Genomic DNA, 24359 nt, shown 5'->3' on the forward strand with positions numbered 1-24359 from the left:
CATTTATATCCCAAGGACATTATTATTACCTAGATTTTAATTTACAAACTGAATTTGTAAATTAAAACAAAAATAGCATTTTTCCTTAGGTACTTTTTGTCACACGTTGACCATATTAAAAACCATTATTATTTTTATAATTGTTGTCTACCAACGGAGATTGATGGGAATTCAAGGCTCCATTTCCCTCCACCAGCCCTTCAGAAAGTGCCTTCTTGCCCTGGTGGTATCCCTCAGGAGAGGTCTGAACCACTTCAACTTGTACCCTATTTCCCCAGGTGGTTCCTCCCATAAAGGCTAAACTACCCTTTCTGCAACCGACTGCCCATTCTGACATCTGTCTTGCCGGGTGGTTTCGTCCAGGGTGGGGCTCCCATTCTGACGTCTCCACATTCTCCCTGAGCGGTTTCTCCAAAGAGTAGACTATACTGTCTTGACTTCTCCCCTCATCCGCCGATGACTCCTCCCAAGATTCAACAGTAACATATAAGACGTCTGTCCTTCTCCCTTAGTGATTTTTCCTTCCTGGCTCCCCTCATCCCTGGTGGTTTCTCCCAGTAGATAATGGCTCTCGGCAGAGCTCCATATCCTTAGAGGGAAATTAGCTTTTCTAAATATAACACAGAGTACCAGACCCCATCGCCAATACCTTCCCCCTTCCAGAAGCCTACCTCAGCCAGGGCCTCACCCCTGCATTCTATGTGGCAATCCTGGCCTCGCTCTCTGAAAACCGGCGGGAGGCCTATTCCTCCGCTGTACGGAACGGACACACCTCAAAGATGGCGGCTCGCGCGCAGAAGCACCATGGGCGAGACCATGTTCTCGGTCCGACAGCGTCTCTTACGAGACCGGCGCCATGTTAACTGTTGGCATGTGCGGCTTCCAAGGTAACTCAGAGCATGAGCACTAGCAACAGTTCCTGAGAGAGGATGCTAAAGACTAGGCCGGAAGCGGAAGTGGTCCTCGAAAGCTTTTTGGCCGCTGGTGTCCGGAGTTTCTCTGCATTTTAATTCCGAGAGGTCTCTGAGGTGATTTTCGTTGTCGTGATTAGGGATTTTGTGGGGTCGATGATGGGGATGTTCTTTGTAGAGTGAGTGATGGTGGTTTCTGGGCTCAGTGGTGAAGAGTTTGTGGCATCCTTTGCCGTTGAGAGCAGTGTTGGGAGTCTCTTGGGTCAGTGATGGGGGTTTTTGAGATGAATGTGGTGGGATTCGTGGGCTCAGTGATGGGAGTCAGTGGTCAGTGAGCGGTGGAGTCAGTTATGGGGTTTGGTGGGGTCTATGATGAGCTTGCTTTCTAAATTTCATAAGTTACGATGTGTAGCATTTTATTGTTCAAATCTAAGTACTGGCTTTTAAAATTTTAGTTATTTTTTTTTCTTTCACCCATGAGTTATTTAGAAGTGCGTTGTCTATTTCATATAATGCCTCTGCCTAATGCTCGAGTTTAAAAATTGCTTTACCGTCTAGTTCTTGGTCGGTTTTCATAAATGACACATCTATTACATCAAAACAATGTGTGTTCTCTATTGTATTGTTTCATATATATTCTGTTTATTTTGTCTGCTTAATTAGAGAGAAAGGTAAACTCACTAGAGTGGTGATTTGTCCTCTTGTCCTTCCTTCTGTCAGTATTTGCTTTGTATATTTGAAATTATTAGGAAGAGTTGCTTATTTTTAATAATAGATATGACTAAGTAATTCAAAAGATACCATAACATTCAAGCTCCCACCAATAATTTATAAAATGGGTCATTTCCCCAAATGCTTTCCAGCATTGGATTTTTTAAAATAAGTTTTTACTGGGCACGTTGGGGGCTCATTCGGTTGGTCGGCCAACTCTTGATCTTGGCTCAGGTCTTGATCTTGGGATGGTGAGCTCAAACCCCCCCACCCCTGTTGGGCTCCACGCTGGACGTGGAGCCTACTTAAAAAATAAAATAAGTTTTTACTATTCTTAGGAAAAATTAATATCTAATTGCTCTAATGCACTTTCCTGTTATTAAAATTGGCATCTTTTTGGTTAATTACCATTTAAATTTAATTTCCTGTGAATTTTCATATCCTGTGTTCAGATTTTTTTTTCTGGGATTTTTTTTTTCCATATTGATTGCTAGATTTTTTTCTAATTTAGAAATAACTTATTGTTACATATTGAAATTTTGTGTATATATTTATTCATCTTTGCTTTTAAAGTGTATTCTGATATATAACTGAGAAATGTCATCTAACCAGGAATATCTGTTTTTTTTCTTTTATAACATCTGGGTTGTCTCATATATGTAATAAGGCTCTCTGCCACCCCACCACAATGTTCATACAAACAAATACTACTAAAATTTTTAAAAGTATCTTTTGGGGTTTATAAAATACGTATACTTAAATGTTTAGTCCTGCTGGAATTCAACCTAATGTATAATGTATGATGGGGATATAGTTTGTTTTTTTCCAGGTGGATGGTCAGTTATGTCAATGCTGCTTACACAATAAATGTCCTGTGCACACTCAGTTGAATGCCATTTTTGTTACATATATAAGTCAGTATTGTCTGAGCTGTTGTTTTCTCTGTTTGATTACATCGTTTTTATATTGTTTTAATATCTAATAGAGAATGGTACTTGCTGAGATTTATCAGGTGCTTCTTGTCTGCCAGGGAGATGTGAAATAGGTACTTTTATCCTAATTTTTGAAACTAAAATGGAAGGAACTTCTTCATATTCTCAGAGCTGAAAGATAGCTGAGCTACAGTTCAAATTTTAAGTATATTACTCCATTTCTCATGACTAATACCCATCACAGGTTTCATTAAACTTAATATTCTCCACAGCACTGGTTCTCAAAGTGTGGTCCCTGGACCAGCACCTGGGCACTACTTAGAAATACAGGTTCTTGGGCCCTGTTATGGTCTGAATATTTGTGTTCTCCCAGAATTTTTAGGTTGAAATCCTAATCTCCAGAAATATTGTATTAGTTGGTAAGGACTTTGGGAACTGATTAGGTCATGGAGGTGGGCACTTATAAATTATTAGTGCTGTTATAAAACATCCCACGTAGCTCCTGAACCCCTTTTACCATGTGAAGACACAGCAAAAAGGTATTGGCTATGAACCAGGAAGAGGGCCCTGATTAAAATATGACCATACTGTCTCCTTGATCTTGGACTTTCCAGCCTCCAGAACTGTGAGCAATAAATTTCTGTTGTTTATAAGCTACCCAGTCTGTGGTATTTTATTACAGCAGCCTGGCTAGACTAAAACATTTGCTACCCTAGGCCTATTAAATCAGAAACTGAGAGTGAGGTTGAGGATTTTTAACCGTACTTTAAGAAGTCCTCCCAAGTGTTTTGAAACCACACTCAAGTTTAAGAGCCTCTGCTCAGTGTGTCTAGCTCAGGGAACTTCACCTTGGTATTCACAGGAAAGGTTTGTGAGAAAAATATCTAGTATCTGACCATGTGGACATTGTCGTTCTAGGTTTTTTTGGTGTCTCTAGGGAGCCCTTGGGTTAGATCTTTCTCCAGACTCCAGCCTGCCTCTCTCCAGCAGCTCTGCTTGAGTTTACAGATGTCTACAAAGCTTTAGACTCCCGAGAGAATAAAGTTTGAGACCTACCATGACCATGTCAGCTAATCGGACCTCTCCCCAGAAATCCCTGGTCCTGGTTCCAGAGGAACGTGATAATTCATATGAGGTGAGAAGGAAGACTCCCAGGGGGTAGGGATTCATCCTGGGAGTAGATACCTCTGATATGTCACCAGAGCCTCTGGGCAGGGGCAGCTGGGTCACAGGAAGCAACCAGACTTTTACTTCCCTGAAGCAAATCTTGATCTTTCTGTCAAGAATGAGCAACACATGGTTGTCTCCACATCTAGAGGCCAAATGTATGACAGTGGAGAGGTGGAGTATCAAAAATGGCCTTTTATTTTGCCTTATGCTATGTTGATCTTTGGCTGAGGATGAGATTCCTGATTAGAAATCATTTTTGTGCGCAATTCTGAAAGTATTTCTCTATTTCTTAAACTGTTTCTCCCCACATAAATATTTCTTTGTTCTTTTTAAAAATTTGCTTTTTAGATGTTGGTTCTCCACTGATCTGTTTTATTAACTACTCCCAGAAACATTAATCCAAGCAGACAAAAAATATGAAACTTTGCTATAATGTTGATTTTACTCTCTAACCAAGAGCATTAAATTAGAAATATGAAGTAAAAGACTTTTGCACAGCTTTGAGAAAAGACTTAATATCTGAAGTGTACCTTTAAAATGGTAAATTTTATGTGTACTTTACCACAACTTTTTAAAAAGTTTTTAAAAAAGTAAAAGGCTAACAAAAGAAACTCTCATATCTGAAAACTTTTTTTTCCTACATAAATATTCTTTGGGACGCCTGGGTGGCTCAGTCGGTTAAGCGGCTGCCTTCGGCTCAAGTCATGATCCCAGTGTCCTGGGATTGAGTCCCACATCGGGCTCCTTGCTCAGCAGGGAGCCTGCTTCTCCCTCTGCCTCTGCCTGCCACTCTATCTGCCGGTGCTCGCATGCTCTCCCTCTCTCTCTCTCTCTCAATCTAATAAATAAATTAAAAAAGAAAATTCTTTAAAGGGAAAAACCATAAAGGATCTTAGAAAATTCCTTGTGGGGGCGCCTGGGTGGCTCAGTGGGTTGAGCCGCTGCCTTCGGCTCAGGTCATGATCTCAGGGTCCTGGGATGAGTCCCGCATTGGGCTCTCTGCTCGGCAGGGAGCCTGCTTCCCTCCCTCTCTCTCTCTCTCTCTCTCTCTCTGCCTGCCTCTCTGTCTACTTGTGATCTCTCTCTGTCAAATAAATAAATGGAATCTTTGAAAAAAAAAAAAAAGAAAATTCCTTGTGTTTAATTTCAGTTAAATAAAGAACGACATTTTAACCCTGAAACAAATAATACATTATATGTTATTTAAAAAATTTTTTTAAAAAGAACTACATTTTAAAGTTTGTGTGGCAAAGCTAAACTATAGATAGAGGGGAAAAAACAGAGATTTAAACGCCTTTTTAAGGAATCCTGGAAGTTTTTGGTGGTGGGGGAGACCTAAGGAATAAGTAGCACTTACAACTGAAGAAGTTAGAAAAAGAATTCAATAAATATAAAATAACAATAAGGACTAGAAAATAACAAAAAAATAAAATAAAATAAGGGAAGAAATTAGTCATGTAGAGAACAAACATAATTAATGAACATGTCTGACAGAAGCATAAGTGGCGGGATGCCTGGCTGGCTCAGTGGGTTAAAGTCTCTGCCTTCGGCTCAGGTCATGATCCCAAGGTCCTGGGATCAAGCCCCACATCAGGCTCTCTGCTCAGTGGGGAGCCTGCTTCCCCCCACCCCTCTTTGCCTGCCTCTCTGCCTACTTGTGATCTCTGTCAAATAAATAAATAAAATCTTAAAAAAAAAAAAGCCTAAGTGGCTTCTGAATGTGGTGGTGATCAAGAACAGGGAGTAAAGATACACTGAAGGTATGTAACAAAACAGGAGAGAGAGTTACTGCATTATCAAAGATTAAAACAACCTCAAGGGGCGCCTGCGTGGCTCAGTGGGTTAAAGCCTCTGCCTTTGGCTCAGGTCATGGTTCCAGGGTCCTGGGATCGAGCCCCGCATCGGGTTCCCTGCTCAGCAGGGAACCTGCTTCCCTTCCCCCCTCTCTGCCTGCCTCTCTGCCTACCTGTGATCTCTGTCTGTCAAATAAATAAATAAAATCTTTAAAAAAAAAAAACAAAACAATCTCAAATGAATAGTACACAAAATCATACAAAACTATGAAAACCTAAACAGAAGGGATACAGTTTTACAAAAAATAAATGTCAAAATTGATAAATACAGATGGTTCAGAAGCCCCTGCAGAAATTAAAATGTTTATCAAACATTTCCTACACAGTCAAAAATGGTGGAAAACATCATGTGGATTAATAGTTGATCTTTATGCAAAAGTTTTGGGTAAAGATGATACCTAAAATTATTCCCAACCTTGGTTGTGGTGTTTGTTTTATTGTTTTTACTATGTTAATCTTGATGACCAAACCAGACAAGAATAGTAAAAGAACTGGAAATTATGAACATAGATTCAGTAGTCATAAGAGTATTAACTAACTGAATTCAAGAGTACATGAAAACAGTAGTCCAGTAGGGTTTATCACAGGGACACATGTGAAACACATTATTTTCTCACTTAGTAGTCCACTCCAAAGTTAAAATAATAAAAATGCTATATATCAAAAGATAAGATATACAGTCAAACAATGTTCAGAAATAATTTAGGAAAATAATTTGTCTTATGCAAATTAGTACAAAAATCTAGATGGAGTGGATGAATTTCTAGAAACATACTAAATTTCTCACCAAATTTTTAATTACTACTTAATTTTCTGAAAATTTTTAAAAAGATTCTATTTATTTATTTGACAGACAGAGACCACAGGTAGGCAGAGGGGCAGGCAGAGAGAGAGGAAGGGAAGCAGTCTCCCTGCTGAGCAGGGAGTCTGATGCGGGGCTTGACCCCAGGACCCTGGGATCATGACCTGAGCCGGAGGCAGAGGCCTTAACTACTTGAGCCACCCAGGCGCCCCACTATTTACATTTTCACTTTTAGGTATTAAGATTTTTATTTAAACTCGTTCTGCTTTTAATAAAATTAGGATTGAAGCTTTGGAGAGATTTATTTACAGTGATTTTATTCTACTTCTTGGAATGTTTTGTGTAAAGTGTGTGTGCATGCAAACTTTATGTTTAATATTTCTAAATGTTATATAGGCACAAGAATGTTTCAGGATACAGAATTTGCTGTCTTATCAATAATCTATCTTATATAGTTATGAGGTTTTTACAGTGTGTTTTGTTTTATTTTGTTTTTACTTTATCTGTTGGAGCTGAGAGATACTAAGTGTCCCACCACAAATATATCTGTCTATACTTGTCTGTAGTTTCTGTTCATAAACTTCAATGCTATGAAGTTTGGTGTAGTGATAATAATGACATATGAAATTAATTTTGGATTGTGTCTTGTTATGTTCAGTATTTATTTTCCTAGAATTCAGCCCTATCTGATATTAAGATGGAGGTTCTTGTTTCCTTTCTGTTGGCATTTCCAGATATGTCTTTTGCTTATCATTTTACTGTCATCCTTCAGAGTCCTTGGGCACTTTTTCTGTACAACAGTTTGGAAAGATGTTATTTTACATACATTTCTGATAAAGATACTTCTTTTCTATATCTTTCACCTTATACTCTGTATTCTTGCTTTGGTTCTCAGTCCGTTCTGGTAATTTGGAAGGTTTGGATTCTTTTCTGTGTGGTTGGTTCTTTTAATATGATCTTTTGTCACATTAACATCTTGAACCCAATCTTTTTTTTTTTTAATATTTCAAGTTTTTATTTAAATTCTAGTTAGTTAACATATAGTGTAATATTAGTTTCAGGAGCAGAATTTAGTGATTCATCACTTACGTCTAACACCCAATGCTCGTTACAAGTGCCTCCTTAATTCCCATCACCCATTTAGCCCATCCCCTGCCCACCTCCCCTCCAGCAACCCTCAGTTTGTTCTCTTTAGTTAAGAGTCTCTTATTTTGCCTCCCTCTTTTTTTTTTTAAACTGAATCTTTTAATCTCTTGTTTTAGACAATATCTGTTAAATTTATACTGTGACTAATGGTAAAAGTTTTATGCTTCCACTTCAAGGATTCTTTTGTTTGTCAGATGTTTTTTATTGAACTCTATTTTTTTTGTTTTCCTTTAAAAATCCTTATTTCCATTTCATGTTGTTCACTTATCTGTTCCTTGCTACTTTTTGTATTTTCACATGGTGCTTTTAGAGAGACCTCCCATTGTTGTGTTGCTTTTTCTTTACAGAGTTCTGCCAGTTTATTTTTTAAAAATTTATATAACCATCTTCTTTAGCCAGTTTGTCCATTATTTCTTCCTTGGACTCTTAGATTCCTATTTATTTTAGGCAGTTAACTATTTTAGTGAATTCCTTGAAATCATAGTGAATGTGTTTTCTTCTATATTGTGGCATTTTATTTCTAGCATGTTCCTTTTAATTTCTTCTTTTTTTTCTCTCATTCCTTTTGCTGTAGTATCTTTGTACATCAGGAGATATTTATTGTTATCTTTGAATGAGAAGATTTTTTCCTGGACAAACTGTTTATAAGAAGCTCATTTGGCAAGGAGTCAAAGCTAATATGACATATTCTTTATTCCCCATTAAATTCTGGTGACACTGGGTCTGGGGGGCTGAGGTTTCGGTGTATGTATGGTATCAGTATGCAAATATGTGAAAAAGAAAAACTGGAACACGTGTATTCTTTGCAAATATATAGGGAACATTTTTTTTTTGAAAGATTTTATTTATTTGACAGAGAGAGAGATCACAAGTAGGCAGAGAGGCAGGCAGAGAGTGAGGGGGAAGCAAAGCAGGCTCCCCGCTAAGTAGAGAGCCCTATGTGGGGCTTGATCCGAGGACCCTGAGATCATGACCTGAGCCGAAGGCAGAGGCTCAACCCCCTGAGCCATTCAGGCGCCCCTACAGGGAACATTTTTAAAGAAATGACAATGTTTTAAGCCCCATAAATAGAATCAACACATCACAAAGAAGCAAATTATAGTCTCTGACCACAATTAAATGAAGAAATAAAAAAATCATAATTTAGATATTAAAAACCACAAATTTCTAAGATATATATTCCACAGATACAGATGAACTTTCTTCTGTCCTTGTCCTTCCTGTATGCTCTTTCCTTCTCCTGAATTCAGTGGCCTCCTCTGTATATACAACTCCTGAATCTTCATCTCCATACTAGTTCTCTATTCAACTACTTAGCGTACATCCTTGTATGTGTCTTATCACCTAAATTTCAATATGTATAAATCAGCAGTTGCACTGAACTAATAACCGATAATTATTTGAGTCCCTTTTTCTTACCTTCACACCTGATATCAATTTCATCTCCTCAATATCAATCTCTTCTGTAGCTTTACTACTCCAGCCTTAACTTTAGGTAAGTAAGAAATTCATATTCTCTTACATGAATTGTGCGGGGGCCTCAAGACTGATTTTCCAGTTTTGCCTATTCCAAAATGTTCTGTTTTGAGAATACCCCTTCTCCAATGTATTTTTATTTATTTTGAAACAGTTCTAGATCCTCATAGGGCATTGCAAAATATAGTACAGTGGTGGTTCATGACTCTTTTTGTGCATTACTGATTGTTAATGTTTTTTTGAGGATGTCTGCACATAAATTCATGAGATATATTGTCCTGTTGTATTTATTTCGTGCTTTGTCTAATTTGGTATCAGGGTAATGCTGGCCTCTCAAAAATAGTTGGGAAGTGTTCTCTCTTATTTTCTGGATGAGACTAACTCTTCTTTAAATATTTTTATTTATTCATTTGACAGAGATTATAAGTAGGCAGAGAGGCTGGCCGAGAGAGAAGGGGGAGACTAACTCTTCTTTAAATATTTTGTAGTATTCTCTAATAAAACTCTCTGGGACCGGAGATTTCTTTTTCCAGGAACTTTTATTTTATTTTATTTTATTTAATTTAAGATTTTATTCATTTATTTGACAGGGGGGTGGGAAGCAGGCTCCCTGCTGAGCAGAGAGCCCAATGCAGGGCTTAATCCCAGGACCCTTGGGACCATGACCTGAGCCGAAGGCAAAGGCTTTAACCCACTGAGCTACCCAGGCGCCCCTTCCAGGAATTTTAAATTAAGAACTTAATTTAATGGTTATAGGATCATCATCTTTCCTATTCCATAGTAGCTGACTTCTGGGAGCTTGCAGTTTTGAAAAAGTGGTACATTTCTTCTAAGTTTTTCCATCTATTTGCATAGAGTTTTTATAGTCTTATTTTCCTTTAAATGGCTGCTGGATCTGTATTTTTTTTTTTTTTAATTTTATTTATTTGAAAGAGAGAGCATGAGTTGGGAGAATAGCAGAGGGGGAGAGAGGGACAAGCAGACTCACACAGGGCTCGATCTCAGGACCCTGAGATCATGACCTGAGCCAAAGCCAAGAGTCGGATGCTTAACCACTGAGCCACCCGGGCATCCCTGGATCTGTACTGATATTTCCTATTTCATTACTGACATTGGTGATTTGTATCTTTTTATCTTTGCCAGTCTGTTGACTACTAGATAGTCAAGAAAGCTTATCAATTTTATTGAATTTTTTCAAATAACTGGATTGTTTTATTGATTTTTCTTGTGTGGTTTTTTGTTTTAAGATTTTATTTATTTGGCAGAGAGAGAGACAGAACAAGTAGGCAGAGTGGCAGGGAGAGGGAAAAGCAGACTCCCTGCTGAGCAGGGAACCTGACACAGGGCTTGATCCCAGGACTCTGGGATCATGACTTGAGCTGAAGGCAGACCCTTAACTGACTGAGCCACCCATGTACCCTTTGTGTGTTTTTAAAAATTTTGTTTTCAATTTCAGTGACACCTGCTCTTTATTATATTCTTTATTCTGCTTGCTTTGAGTCTATTTTGCTCTTTTTTTTTTATTTCTTGAGGTAGGAATTTAGATTAGTGATTTATCAATTTTCCCTTTTTCTTTTTTTTTTTGATTTATGCTTGTCATATAACATTGTGTTAGTTTCAGGTATATATAACATAATATGTTATTATGTAAATATGGTATTTGTATATGTTGTGAAATGATCACCATTAAGTCTAATTAATATTCATCACCACATACGGTTGTAATTTTTTGTGTGATGAAAACTTTTTAAGATTTACTCTTAGCAGCTTTATACATTACGATACTACTAACTATAGTCACCATGCTATAACATTATAGCCCCATGACATATTTATTTTACAACTGCAAGTTTACCTTTTGACTGCCTTCACCTATTTGGCCAACTACCCATCCCCCACCTCTGGTAACCATTAATCTGTTCTCTGTCTGTGACTTTTGTTTTTTTATTTTGTTCTGTTTCATTTTGAGATTCATATATAAATGAGATCATATGGTAATTGTACATCTCTGTCTGACTTACTTCTCTTGGCGTAATATCCTCAAGGTCCATCCATGCTGTCAAAAATGGCAAGACTACTTTCCTTTTTATGGCTGAATAATACTCCGTGTGTGTGTGTGTGTGTGTGTGTGTGTGTGTGTGTGTATCACATTTTATCTGTTCATCCATTGATGGACACAGGTTGCTTCCATGTCTTGGCTGCTATAAATAGTGCTGCAGTAAACATGAGGGGGAGTGCATATATTTTTTTTTAAAGATTTTTTTATTTAAGGGATGCCTGGATGGCTCAGTTGGTTAAGTGTCTGCCTTTGGCTCAGGTCATGATCCTAAAGTCTTGGCATTGAGTTCCACATCAAGCTCCTTGCTCAGCAAGGAGCCTGCTTCTCCCTCTGCCTGCTACCTGCCCTTGCTTGTGTTCCTTCTCTGTTAAATAAATAAAATCTTAAAAAAAAAAAAAAAAAGACTTATTTGAGAGACTGTGTGTATGTGTGCATGCATGAGTGGAGGGAGGGACAGAGGGAGAGAGAGTATTCCAAGCAGATTCCATGCTGAGCGCAGAGCCTGATACAGGGCTTGATCTCATAACCCATGAGATCACGACGTGAGCCAAAACCAAGAGTCAGATGCTTAACTGACTACCATCCAGGCATCCCTGCATGTATCTTTTTGAGTTTGTTTTCATTTCCTTTGGATAAATACCCAGACATGGAATTGCTAGATCATTATGGTAATTCTAGTTTTAGTTTTTTGAGAAGCCTCTACACTGTTTTCTATACCTGTTGTACCAATTTACTTTTTTTTTTTTAAAGTAGGCTCCATGCCTAGCATGGAGCCCAATATGGGGCTTGAACTCAATGACCATGCAATGAAGACCTGAGCTGAGGTCAAGAGTTGGCTGCTTAACCAACCCAGTCACCCAGGCGCTGCTTCCCACCCCCACCATTTACGCTTTTACCTACAGTGCACAAGGCTTCCCTTTTCTCTACATCTTCATCAGTAATTTTGTCTTGTTTTGTTTTGATAATAGTCATTCTGACAAGTGTAAGGTATCTCATTATGGTTTTGATATGCATTTCCCTAATGATTAGTGATATTGAGCACCTTTTCATGTACCTGTTGGTCTTCCATATGTTTTTGGAAAAATGTCTGTTCAGATCCTCTGCCCATTTTTTAATTGGATTGTTTCCCCTTTTCTAATGTAAGCATTTAGTATAATTTCTCTTTCAGTATTGCTTTATCTGCATCCCACAGATTTTGACACATTGTATTTGCACTTTCTTTCAGTTCTATTTTTAAAATTTCTCTGAAAATTCCTCTTTGACATACAGATTACTTAGAAATGTGTTGTTTAATTTCCAGATATTTTGTGGCTTTCCAGAAAGTTTTTGTTATTATTTTGTAATATAATTCCTTTGCAGATTTTTCTCTTGTCTTTGTTACTGATTTTTAGTTTGATTTCATTATGGTGAGAAATGCTATGTATTACTTCAGTTCTTTCAATTTGTTGCAGTTTGTTTCACAGGCTATATTATCATCTATCTTAGTCATTGTTCTGTGGGTGCTTGAAAAGAATGTGTACTTCACTGTTGTTAGTTGGAGTACTCTATAAATATCTAATAGATCCTATTGTTTGTTCTTCTAATTTCCTATTGTTTCTATAAATTGCTGAGTATGGGAATTCAAGTCCCTATAATCCTTTTTTTTTAAAGATTTATTTATTTTAGAGCCAGAGAGACTGCGGGTGAGTGGGGGGAGATGCAGAGGGGCAGAACCCCCAAGCAGACTCCCCACTGAGCATGGAGCCAACATGGGGCCCTATCTCATCACCCAGAAGATGTGAGCTGAAACCAAGAATCTGACACTCAGTCCACCCAGGTGCCCCTCCTATAATCCTTTAAAAAAAAAAAAAAAGTTTATACCAGGTAGAAATACCCATTCCTTCAATTATGCATTTACAGATTTAAAAAAATTTTAATAGGAGAATCAGGTTTTTAAAAGATATTTTATTACAGAAAAAAGTAAATGTATACAGAAGTAGAGAGAGTAGTTTAAGGAGCCCTTGTATCTGTTGTGCTTACCACCTAGCTTTAGTAGTTGTTAATATTCTGGCATTCTAACTCCATCTAAAACTACCCTGCTGCCCCCTTAGCTGCTGGGTTATTTTAAAGCAAATCCCAAACACCTATCTTATCTGTAAATACTTGGACATGAATCTCTAAGAGATGAGAATTCTTTTTTCTTTCTTTTTGCTTAACATAACCAGTAAGTCCTTATCACACCAAAAATAACATTAATTCCTAGATATCATCTAATACCTGGTTATTGTTTGAGTTTTTTTAAACATGTGATAAATGTCTTTTTAATGTTGGTTTGTTTTAGTGAAGGGCCAAAGTCTACAAGTTGCATTTGGTTAGTATGACTCTTAAGTCTCTCTCTTTTTTTAAAGATATTATTTTTAAGTAATCTCTACACCCAGTGTCACCTGCTTTACCAGCTGAGCCAGCCAGGCACCCCCTTAAGTCTCTCTTAATAAAGAAAAGATTCCCTTCTACTATTTTTTCCATTATAACTTATTTTTTGAAGAAATGGGCCATTTGCTGCCTTCTGGATTTAGCTGACGATTCAGTCTTAATATTGTTCAATATGTTCCTCTTTCTTTCACTTTTATCTATGAATGATTTTTTTAAATCTGGAGGCTTAAAAGATTCAGGTTGGATTTTTTTCGATAAGAATACTTAATGGATCGTATAATGAAATTAATTATATCATGTCAGGAAGACATAATTTTTGGTTATCTCTCTTTTCGTAATGTTAAAACTGATCATTGGATGTGGATTTATTAGCTGGTCCATCTTTTGTAAACTTCAGCCTTTCACCTGAAACAGTTAAGCACTCATTAATGATTACTGAATAAATTCATTATTTCACAGGAATTACAAAATTATGATATTCTAATTCTAACTTCCTCATTTATTAGCTAGACTCATTCTATAAGAAACTTTTCCTCATTTTTTTGGTTATCCTGCAATAGAGATCTTATATGAAAAAAATTAATAAAAATCTAATTAATTACCTTTACTAAAAGTAAAAAATCTTTACTTGTTCTCTGATCAAACTGTCTTTTCCCTAGCGCCTTCCTGACATAGCATGCAGACTTCTCTCCATTATATAGAGCTATTTAGTGTTCCTCAAACTCATCATGTATTTTCCTATCTCCTCACCTTTACTTGCCTTCTCCGGGAAATGACCTTCCCTACCCTCCATTTTGTATTACACTTACCATCTTTCTTTTTTCTTTACTTTTTAAAAAAGATTTATTTATTTTTGCGAGAGAGTGAGAGAGTGCACACAAGTTGGGGGGGGCAGAGGGAGAAGCAGACTCCCTGCTAAGCAGGGAGCACAGTATAGGACTTGCTTCCAGGTCCCCAGGATCACGACCCAAACCAAAGCCAGACTTTTAACCAGCTGAGCCACCCAGGCCCCCATACTCATCTTTCAACTTAAATTTATCTAATAAAAACTTACTGCCCTGTGTCAAATACACCTTTAACTTTTTTGGGTCCTCAGTGTGTTCTACATAACAGATTTACTTTTTGACACTTTAGTGAACATGTGTCTTCTTTTTTCCTTCTTTTAAATCTTAGGTCTTTTAAGTTGCTAAGAGATTAGAAACATAAATAATTGGTTTCTTTGTTCCTAGGACTTCTATAATGGCTGGTCCTAAATTGCTCAGAAGCTGTATCACAGGTCATTCATCTACTTGCTAAAAGACTAAAATTAACTGACTGTAGTATAGAACAAATGGCAGAAATTCTTAATTGGATTTCTTTTTTTTTTTTTTAATTTTTTTAAAATTTTTTTTTTTAAGATTTTATTTATTTATTTGACAGAGATCACAAGTAGGCAGAGAGGCAGGCAGAGAGAGAGAGGAGGAAGCAGGCTCCCCGCCGAGCAGAGAGCCCGATGCGGGGCTCGATCCCAGGATCCTGGAACCATGACCTGAGCCGAAGGCAGAGGCTTTAACCCACTGAGCCACCCAGGCGCCCCCTTAATTGGATTTCTTTCTTCCACAAAATATTGTGAAAAACTAGATATTGAATAGGCACCCTATATGAAATATCACTTTTTAAAGTTCCTGTGTTACACAGGTGTAATGTATGTATTTATCAAAACTTCAGATGGACATCGTGGATTTGTACATTTCATTGTGAGTGTATTTTACCTTAAGAAAGGTAGACAAATATACTCTGGTTAATGATTTGCATTTTCAAGTATTTAGTACAAAGTGTACTGGCATTTATAGTTAACTCTGAACTGCATAGAAGATGGATTGATGGATGGATAAAAGGATAGATGTGTGATAAAACAAAAAGACTAAAATGCTAATGATAGATCCCGAGTGGTGGGTATACAGGTTTTCACTGTGTAGATTCTTTTAAATTTTCTGTATGTTCAAAATTTTCCATAATAAAATGGAAAATAAAATTTTCCATAATAAAATAAAAGGGAAATGAGAGTTGAGTTTTTAAAAAGAGGAACCTGCTTGGATGGTGCAGTCATTCGGGCGTCTGATGCTTGGTGTTGGCTCAGGTCATGAATGAGGTCTTGAGATCGAGCCCCACGTTGGGCTCTGCACTCAGTGTGGAGTTTGCTTGAGATTCTCTCTCTTTCCCTCTGCCCCTCCCACTCTGGCTCTCTCTCTCAAATAAAGTCTTTTAAAATTAGGGGGATAAAAGGAGGAAGTAAATTAACAACAAAACCAATATTCCATATTCCTAAATATAGTCTCTCCATCCCCCAAAGCTAACTATTCACATTGAACAGGAATATGCCCTTACAGGGATCGGTGTCCTTCAGGGATGTGGCTGTAGATTTCAGCAGAGAGGAATGGCAGCATCTAGACCTTGCTCAGAGAAACCTATACCGGGATGTGATGCTGGAGACCTACAGTCACCTGCTTTCTGTGGGTAAGCATAGTCACTTCCACACAGTGTTTCCATTCTCAGTTGCTGAATGCTGTGAGATATCTGAAGTGTGATGGTTCTGTCCTTGATTTATCCAGGATTCTTTATCCCTTTGGGCATTCTGAATATTACTCTGTTCCTAGAAATATATGGTTCCATTCCTGAAGAAAAAAACTTCATTGAACAAGACTTTATTGATTGTGCCTTGAAATACAATTAGCTGGATCCAGTCCTTTATCATTTCTTACGAACAGGGTATGAAGTTCCCCAACCAGAAGTTTTCATGTTGGAGCAAGGACAGGAGCCATGGGCATTGCAGCGTGATCCACATGAGAGCTGTCCAGGTGAGCGAGTGTGACCCAGACAGAGGGGAGAAAGGGGAGCAAATCTCAGCTTTCTTGAGAAAGACTGGCATCTTTGAAATGCTATTAAGATGACTCTTTTGGGAGGCTTTAACTTTTTGTTGCCTTGCCTGAAGACCCTTGACATTGGCCTCTCAGATGACTAAATGCCTTCATCATGTCTAATCATCATTTTCTTTGGCTTTTTGGAATCTGGATCACATGCCAATCTGCCTCATTCAGGGTTTTCTTTTTTTTTTCTTGGTTATGCTCCTTTTCTCAAACATTCTTTTTCTTTCTGCCTTCCCCATTGTCCAAGATTCTTTATGCATTCAGGCATTCATGGATCTGCTTTCTTTCAAAGTAGATTACACACTTCCACTCCTGGTAGTCCTCTGTCATTTTTCTTTCCACTATGGGATGCTTCAGAACATTAACTCCAACCAGCCTCTCTCCCTTTTTTCTCCATAGGCACTGACATAAGATTTCTTATTTCCTCATTCCCCATGCCTTTCACCCAACTGATGACTTTGTCTCTTAACCTTTAGGAGTACTTTTCTGTTATTTCCTTCCAAAGTCGGTTGTCTCTCTGGCTCGTTGGCTGATTTTTGTAATTGTTTTATTTCTGTACTTCACATGATTGAGTTTAATCTTGGTCCTCATTCAGGGCACACTGTCATCATCAGTCTGGGTAAAGATTCTCTATTGTAGTAGTTGGCCCTTATCTGCAATTTCACTTTCTGCGGTTTCAGTCACCCATAGTCTAAAAATACTAAATGGAAAACTCCAAAAATAAACAATTCATAATTTTTAAAGCATGTGCCTTTCTGAATAGCATGATGAAATCTCTTGCCATCCCACTCCATCCAGCCTAGGAGTTGAATCATCCCTTTGTCCAGCATATCTATGCTATAAATGCTACCTGACCATTAGTCAGTTAGTAGCCATCTTGGTTATCAGATTGACTCTCATTATATTTTAGTGCTTCTATTAAAGTAACATTTTACTTAACAGTGGCCCTAGAGCACAAGAGTAATGAAGGTAGCAATTCCAATATGCCAAAGGGAAGCCATAAAGTGCTTCCTTTAAGTGAAAAGTTGAAAGTCCTTGACTGAATAAGAAAAAAAAAAAGAAAAAATCAGGTTCAGTACTGTCCGAGGATTCAGCAGGTATCCATGAGGGTCTTGTCACATGTCCCCTTCAGATAAGGGGAGGAACTCCTGTATTTTATTTTTTGACTTATTACCATGTCTTTTTCCCCACACCCATCTCACTTCTCACCATAGGCAGTTGTTTTATGTGATAGAAACATATTTTTTAATGCATGCCTATTTTAAAATTTAAAGTGACTTGGGGTGTTATTAATTTATGTAAATGTTGCTGTGCTATATATCTTGTTCTTTGCCTTACTTTTTCCACTTTTGTCCATGGTGGGTTATGTTCATAATGTTTATTTACTCTGACCAGTGAATTATATCCTAGAATATTTCCTTTCATCACTGTCACTAGCCTCTTCAACAAATGAGTCACCCTTTTCTCTATGTTCAACATGGATGAGCCGTTTGACCCTTCCCCTCTAGCCTCTGCTAACTGGTCTTTGAGCTAAAATATCATTCTCCTTTGAGAAGAGTTTAGGTTTCAGATGTTACAGCAGAGAATTTTTGAAAAAGCTGCTTTCTACATTGAGAAGGAAGGTGATGCTACAAGTGAAATTTTGTTATATTTCATTCTAGAAGAATTGTGGCAGATTGGTGACCAGATAGAGAGCTATCAGCAAAGAGAAAACAAATCTTTAAGAGATGTTGCTTTCATCAAGAAAATTTTGACTACAAAGAAGGATTATGAATATAAGGACATTAGAAAAATAATTCATGTGAGCCAAAACATTCTTTCACCAAAAAGACCCCACCAGTGTGACTCATTTGGAAATGCTTTGAAGTATAATTTAGATTTACACAGTCATTACAGAAACAGTGCATCAAAGAACATAAATAAGATTACCGAAAATATTAAAATTTCTTCCTATACTGACCCTGAGTGTTCTCCAACAGGAGAGAAGTTATGGGACCATAATCAATGTGGGAAAATCCTCAGCTATAAACAAGCACCCTCTCAACGTCAGAAAATTCATACTGGGGAAAAATCTTATGAATATGCTGAATTTGGAAAGATCTTCACCCAGAAGTCACAGCTCAGGGTACATCTGAAAGTTCATACAGGAGAAAAACTCTATGTGTGCATTGACTGTGGCAAGGCTTTTGTAAAGAAGCCAGAATTCATTACACATCAGAGAACCCATACTAGAGAGAAGCCCTATAAGTGCAGTGAATGTGGAAAAGCTTTTTTCCAAGTATCTTCTCTCTTAAGGCACCAGAGAATTCACACTGGAGAAAAACTTTATGAATGCAGTGAGTGTGGAAAAGGATTCTCTTATAACTCCGATCTCAGTATACATCAAAAAATTCATACTGGAGAGAGACACCATGAATGCACGGATTGTGGCAAAGCATTTACGCAAAAGTCCACACTCAAGATGCATCAGAAGATTCATACAGGTGAGCGATCCTATATATGTATTGAATGTGGACAGGCCTTCATCCAGAAGACACACTTGATTGCACACCGAAGAATTCATACTGGAGAAAAACCATATGAATGCAGTAACTGTGGGAAGTCCTTCATTTCTAAGTCACAACTCCAGGTACATCAACGAATTCACACAAAAATGAAACCCTTTATATATACTGAATATGGAAAGATGTTCAACAATAGTTCCAACCTCGTCACACACAAGAAAGTTCAAATTAGAGAGAAATCTTCCATATGTAATGAATGTGGTAAGGCCTTTACATACAGGTCAGAACTGATTATACACCAGAGAATTCACACTGGGGAAAAACCTTATGAATGCAGTGAATGTGGAAAAGCCTTTACTCAGAAGTCAGCACTCACGGTGCATCAGAGAATCCATACAGGAGAAAAATCTTATGTGTGCATGAAATGTGGACTAGCCTTCATCCAGAAGGCTCACTTGATTGCACATCAAATAATTCACACAGGAGAGAAACCTTATAAATGTGGCCACTGCGGGAAATCCTTTACTTCCAAGTCACAACTCCATGTACATAAACGAATTCACACAGGAGAAAAACCTTATACATGCACTAAATGTGGGAAGGCATTCACCAACAGGTCAAATCTTATTACACATCAGAAAACTCATACAGGAGAGAAATCCTATATATGTCCTAAATGTGGAAAGGCCTTCACACAAAGGTCAGACTTGATTACACATCAGAGAATTCATACTGGAGAGAAGCCTTATGAATGTGGTACCTGTGGAAAAGCCTTCACTCAAAAGTCACACCTCAACATACACCAGAAAATTCATACTGGAGAAAGACAGTATGAATGCCATGAATGTGGGAAAGCTTTCAACCAGAAGTCAATACTCATTGTGCATCAGAAAATTCATACAGGAGAGAAACCTTATGTATGTAGTGAGTGTGGAAGAGCTTTCATCCGGAAATCAAACTTCATTACTCATCAGAGAATTCATACTGGAGAGAAACCTTATGAATGCAATGATTGTGGGAAATCCTTCACCTCCAAGTCTCAGCTCCTGGTGCATCAACCAATTCACACAGGAGAAAAACCGTATGTGTGTGCTGTGTGTGGGAAAGCCTTTAGTGGCAGGTCAAATCTCAGTAAACACCAGAAAACTCATACTGGAGAAAAGCCCTACATCTGTTCTGAATGTGGGAAGACCTTTAGACAGAAGTCAGAATTGATTATACATCACAGAATTCACACTGGAGAGAAACCTTATGAATGCAATGACTGTGGCAAATCTTTCACTAAGAAATCACAACTCCAAGTGCATCAGCGAATTCATACAGGGGAAAAGCCTTATGTGTGTGCTGAGTGTGGAAAGGCTTTCACAGATAGGTCAAATTTGAATAAACACCAGACAACGCACACTGGAGACAAACCCTATAAGTGTGTAGTCTGTGGAAAAGGCTTCGTCCAGAAATCTGTGCTCAGTGTCCATCAGAGTATTCACACTTGAGAGGAACGTATGAGAAAACCTCAGTGAGATCAGGTCTGACTGTACATCATTGAATTTGTTCAGAAAAATACGCATATTATCATAAGTAGAAATACCCCATCAAAACGTCACACATTACTGTATCGAAGAGGGCCCTGAATGAAGGGGGGTCCTTCACACATTGTCACATCTTCATTAAGCCTTGAGGCATTCATACAGGAAGAAAAGTAATTTTGTCAATTTGGCAGATTAGAAGAAGGCTTCTCCTGAAAAATATGATGGAACAGGGCACCTGGGTGGTTCAGTTGTTTGAGCATCCGGTTCTTGCTCTCAGCTCAGGTCTTGATCTCATGGTTGTGAGTTTGAGCCCTGCATTGGGCTCTGCACTGGGCATGGAGCCTACTTAAATATATATATATGATGGAACATTGTTACCAAATTCTGCAGAGGAAAGTTTATGTTATGTTGTCTTAATGATAATCCTGTTTACTGTGGAATAGGTAAAGTGCCAACAAGTTGAATGGTAGAACAACATAATATATACAAATAGTGACAAACCCTAAGTTCTGTGAGATGTTTGCTGCAGAACACACTAACAGTTTCAGGTGTGTTTTCATTCTTCTGTTGAATCTAACATGGTTGTGTGTATCCAACCCCCATTGAGTATTTCCATCAAGAAAGAGATAACTCAGTAAAAAAGTTCTTTATGTATAAGGACACAAACCTCAGAGTATATGTTGACCATTATCCTCTAGCATCATGACTCATAACACCCTTTAGCATCTACCAGTGAAGTGTCTTTGACCCTTATGAATCCTTAGCACATCATCTTCTGACACCCATAAGTGCATTAGCGCTAAACACTGTGTCTTCTGACTGCCATTATCTCAGTTAGCTCCCAGCATAGTGTTTTGTGAACTTCCACTATCCTCAGAAAGTTTCTGAGGTAGAATTTTTGGGTCATTCTGGTCAACTTTTCATCCAGTCTTCCTTTTGCTATCATAGTTCTTCCAGCTAATTTGCCTTCCTTAATGAGCTGACATTTATAATAACAAGTCAGTAACTCATATTTTAAAAACCTCAACATTTGTTCATGTCTTCTCTGTGTCCATCTTCATGCCATGGGCTCCACAAGCACCTTCTCCCCATGTGCCTCAAACACATCAGTTCGGGTCCTACCTCAGGGCCTTTGCACTCTGAAGAACAAGATTCATCATATCCATTTGGTTAGCTCCCTCATATCTTCCAATGGTACCTTTTCACAGAGGGCCCTATGCTTTCCTGACTGGTTTAAAATTTTGGCCCCTTCCCCTCTATCCTCCTTCCTTCTCCATAGCACTTACTGTCATAATACCCTGTATATTTTACTCGTCTGTGGCTCCCGAACTAGAATGTTTGTTCTCCACTGTGAGCCTTGACCTGTGCCTGACGACAACAAGCATTACATAAATGCACATTGTGGAGTTACTTCATCACAGCTTCCCTTTGATCTTTTCTATTTTAATTTTTCTATTGCAGCATAGGATACTCCAGTGGGGAGAACCAACTTGTCTAAAATACCAGGCTTTTTCATTTCTAGCTTTTACCTGGGCTGTGCCTCCTTCCTGGCCCTAGAGCTGAAACATCACCTTAAACCTTTTGGCCTGATGCCAGCCACTTTAAAGAAGGGAAAACCTATACGGTGGAATTCCCACATAGATGCTTGGTGTTCCGAGATTTCTTACCATGTTTCAGAAAGCTCACAGTGAGCTCCAAAATCATTGCAGAAGAGCCTCACTTTGCCCTAGAATGCACAACCTTACCCCACCCCAGACCCTTACTGCATACCTACTCCTCATGCTCTGACAGGCCCAAAGCTAATAGTATGAAGGGGCTGAAAGCGAAAGGGCAGACCGTCCTTGGACCTTAGGTGTCCAACCCAAGACTGGCAGCAGTGGCCTCTCAAATGCAGGCAGAGGGTCTGAGTGAACAGTTAGCTGCTGGGCAGCCAAACTGAACCAGCAGAATGGTTCCTCCAGGTCAGCGCACTGGTAACAACTGGGAGTGGGAAGTAGTGGGGTTGTGTAGAGATGCTCTTGCCTTTGTGAACAGCATAGTGACTGAGGATCGGGACAGAACCTGGTCAAGGGGGAAAGCCCTTTAACCTCCTTACCTACATTTCATAGTGCTTAGTGACACATCGCGTTACTTCACCTTAGATCAGTGTTTGATCATCTTTAGCTTCCCTTCACCTTACCCTTTCACAATATCTGATGATCCACGATATTCCTTTCTCTGTCTTTGAACAATGTATGGTGGACAACCCACTGTTAACTCACTTTACCTCATCCTATACTGTTATTTGGGGCTTCTCTAAGTCTTGCAACCCACAATTCTGCCTCAACGTAGGACAGTGTTTACTGAGCCCTCAAGATAAAATCTGGAGACCCTCTTATTCTACCCCAGCACAGCATCTGGACACCCATTATCAATACCTCTTTTACTCCACTACTGTGTTTATCAGCCCTCCTTAATTCCAGGAAATAGCGTCTGGAGATTTTCTTTTTACCGCCTCCAAAATTACCTCCAGCATAATGTCTGTTACTTCATGTGTGACAAAGTCTAGTAACCTCCATACTCCCCATTTATTCCTACTTTCATGTAAGTGGTTACAGATGGCCACTTACTCTACAGGTCCTCAGAATAGGGACCTGTGATATACCACCCCCCACCATCCAACTATTAACAGTATCTTCTGAAACTTTCTCTGTACTTCTAGTAGGATGGTTTGTGGTCTCCCTCCATTACTTGTCCATCACAACAATGGTGACTATTTCCCTCTTCCCCACCTAGCAATGTCTGTAATGATTGCCACAAGTAAGGGCAGTGACTGATAAATCACCATAAACACATTTTCATCTGCATTTTGGAGCCTCCGCTATCCCCCCTCTCTGTAGGACCTCCATTGAAAACCAGCAAAAAATCGACTGATGTCCATTACCCAGTAACACTGTATCTATGACCCCTCCATTAAATCCTGGTAGTATTTGCTTTTCCCCTATTGGTCCTCACTAACATAATGCTGATTCCCCATTGCTTCATGAGGGCCCTGTGTGGCTACTGCAAGTACTCCAGCATTACTTCTCCACATCCCCACTGTTTGCATGGACAGAAGGGTTGAGGATGAGCTCCTAGCTTCATATATCCCTCTGGGGAATTAATGGCCCAGAGTGGGCTAGAGAGGATCTAAGGGCGTCAGGAGACCACAAGCTGATCTTCCCGTGATGCAGCCAGAATAGAGAGGGCTATGGATGTGGATCCAAATCCTGCTGCCAGCACTTATCCGCTGAGGGATTCTGGGCCAACCCAGCAAACTTTCCCTCTGGGCCTCAATTGCCTCATCTATAAAATGTAATGATGGAGAATGAAGTAACTTAATGTAAGTCAGGGCTTATTAAAGGAGCAGGCTAGTGGAGACCAATGAGGGTATCCTGTTATTGTTAATAACATTACTAGTTATATATTGACACAAGCATCGGATCAACATCTGCATGGCTGTGCCCAAACCTCACAGAGGGAAATGTTATTTTATTGTAAGTTACTTTCAGTTATTTCTCTTTTATATGTATTATGATACTGTAGTACTGAGGTATTTTTAAAGTCAAATTTAGGCATTTATATAAGATAATATTCACCCTTTTTAGTGTACAATTCTTAATTTTGACAAATGCATGCATTTATATAATCAACATCATAACCAAGACAGAGAACATTTCCTTCACTCCCCCAAATTCCTTCCTATCCCTTTTTGGGCAGTTTCTCTCCCTATTTCCAGCCTCTTGCAGTCACTAATTTGATCTCTTTCTTGTCTCTATAATAGTTTTTCTTTTTTCTACCATGACATAGAAATATATGTGTATCTATATATAGATATATACATATGTTTGTATCTCCTTTTGAGCCTGACATCTCATTTTATGATGTATTTGAGATTCATCCACATGGTTGTATGAGATACAGATGGAA

At 38.5% G+C, this 24359-nt stretch overlaps 1 protein-coding gene across 1 annotated transcript; it reads left to right on the forward strand.

Moving 5' to 3' along the window:
* The first annotated feature begins 955 nt into the window (after positions 1-955).
* On the forward strand, positions 956-20671 carry LOC111161615 (zinc finger protein 585A-like). Its single transcript, XM_022525372.1, has 5 exons — positions 956-1028; positions 3473-3689; positions 15842-15968; positions 16220-16309; positions 18040-20671. The coding sequence occupies exons 2-5, from the start codon at positions 3612-3614 to the stop codon at positions 20373-20375; spliced, it is 2631 nt and encodes an 876-aa protein (XP_022381080.1). The 5' UTR covers positions 956-1028; positions 3473-3611; the 3' UTR covers positions 20376-20671.
* The last annotated feature ends 3688 nt before the right edge of the window (positions 20672-24359 follow it).

This window comes from Enhydra lutris, unplaced genomic scaffold (genome assembly GCF_002288905.1).
Source record: "Enhydra lutris kenyoni isolate GAN:26980312 unplaced genomic scaffold, ASM228890v2 scaffoldscaffold85, whole genome shotgun sequence".
In the NCBI taxonomy this organism is placed as follows: Eukaryota; Metazoa; Chordata; class Mammalia; order Carnivora; family Mustelidae; genus Enhydra; species Enhydra lutris.

Bases quoted from the DNA above. Each gene is read 5' to 3' on its own strand.
- LOC111161615 (XM_022525372.1), top strand. From the start codon at position 3,612: ATGACCATGTCAGCTAATCGGACCTCTCCCCAGAAATCCCTGGTCCTG. The intron at 3,690-15,841 runs GTGAGAAGGAAG...ATGCCCTTACAG, and splicing joins AACGTGATAATTCATATGAG to GGATCGGTGTCCTTCAGGGA. The intron at 15,969-16,219 runs GTAAGCATAGTC...TCTTACGAACAG, and splicing joins CAGTCACCTGCTTTCTGTGG to GGTATGAAGTTCCCCAACCA.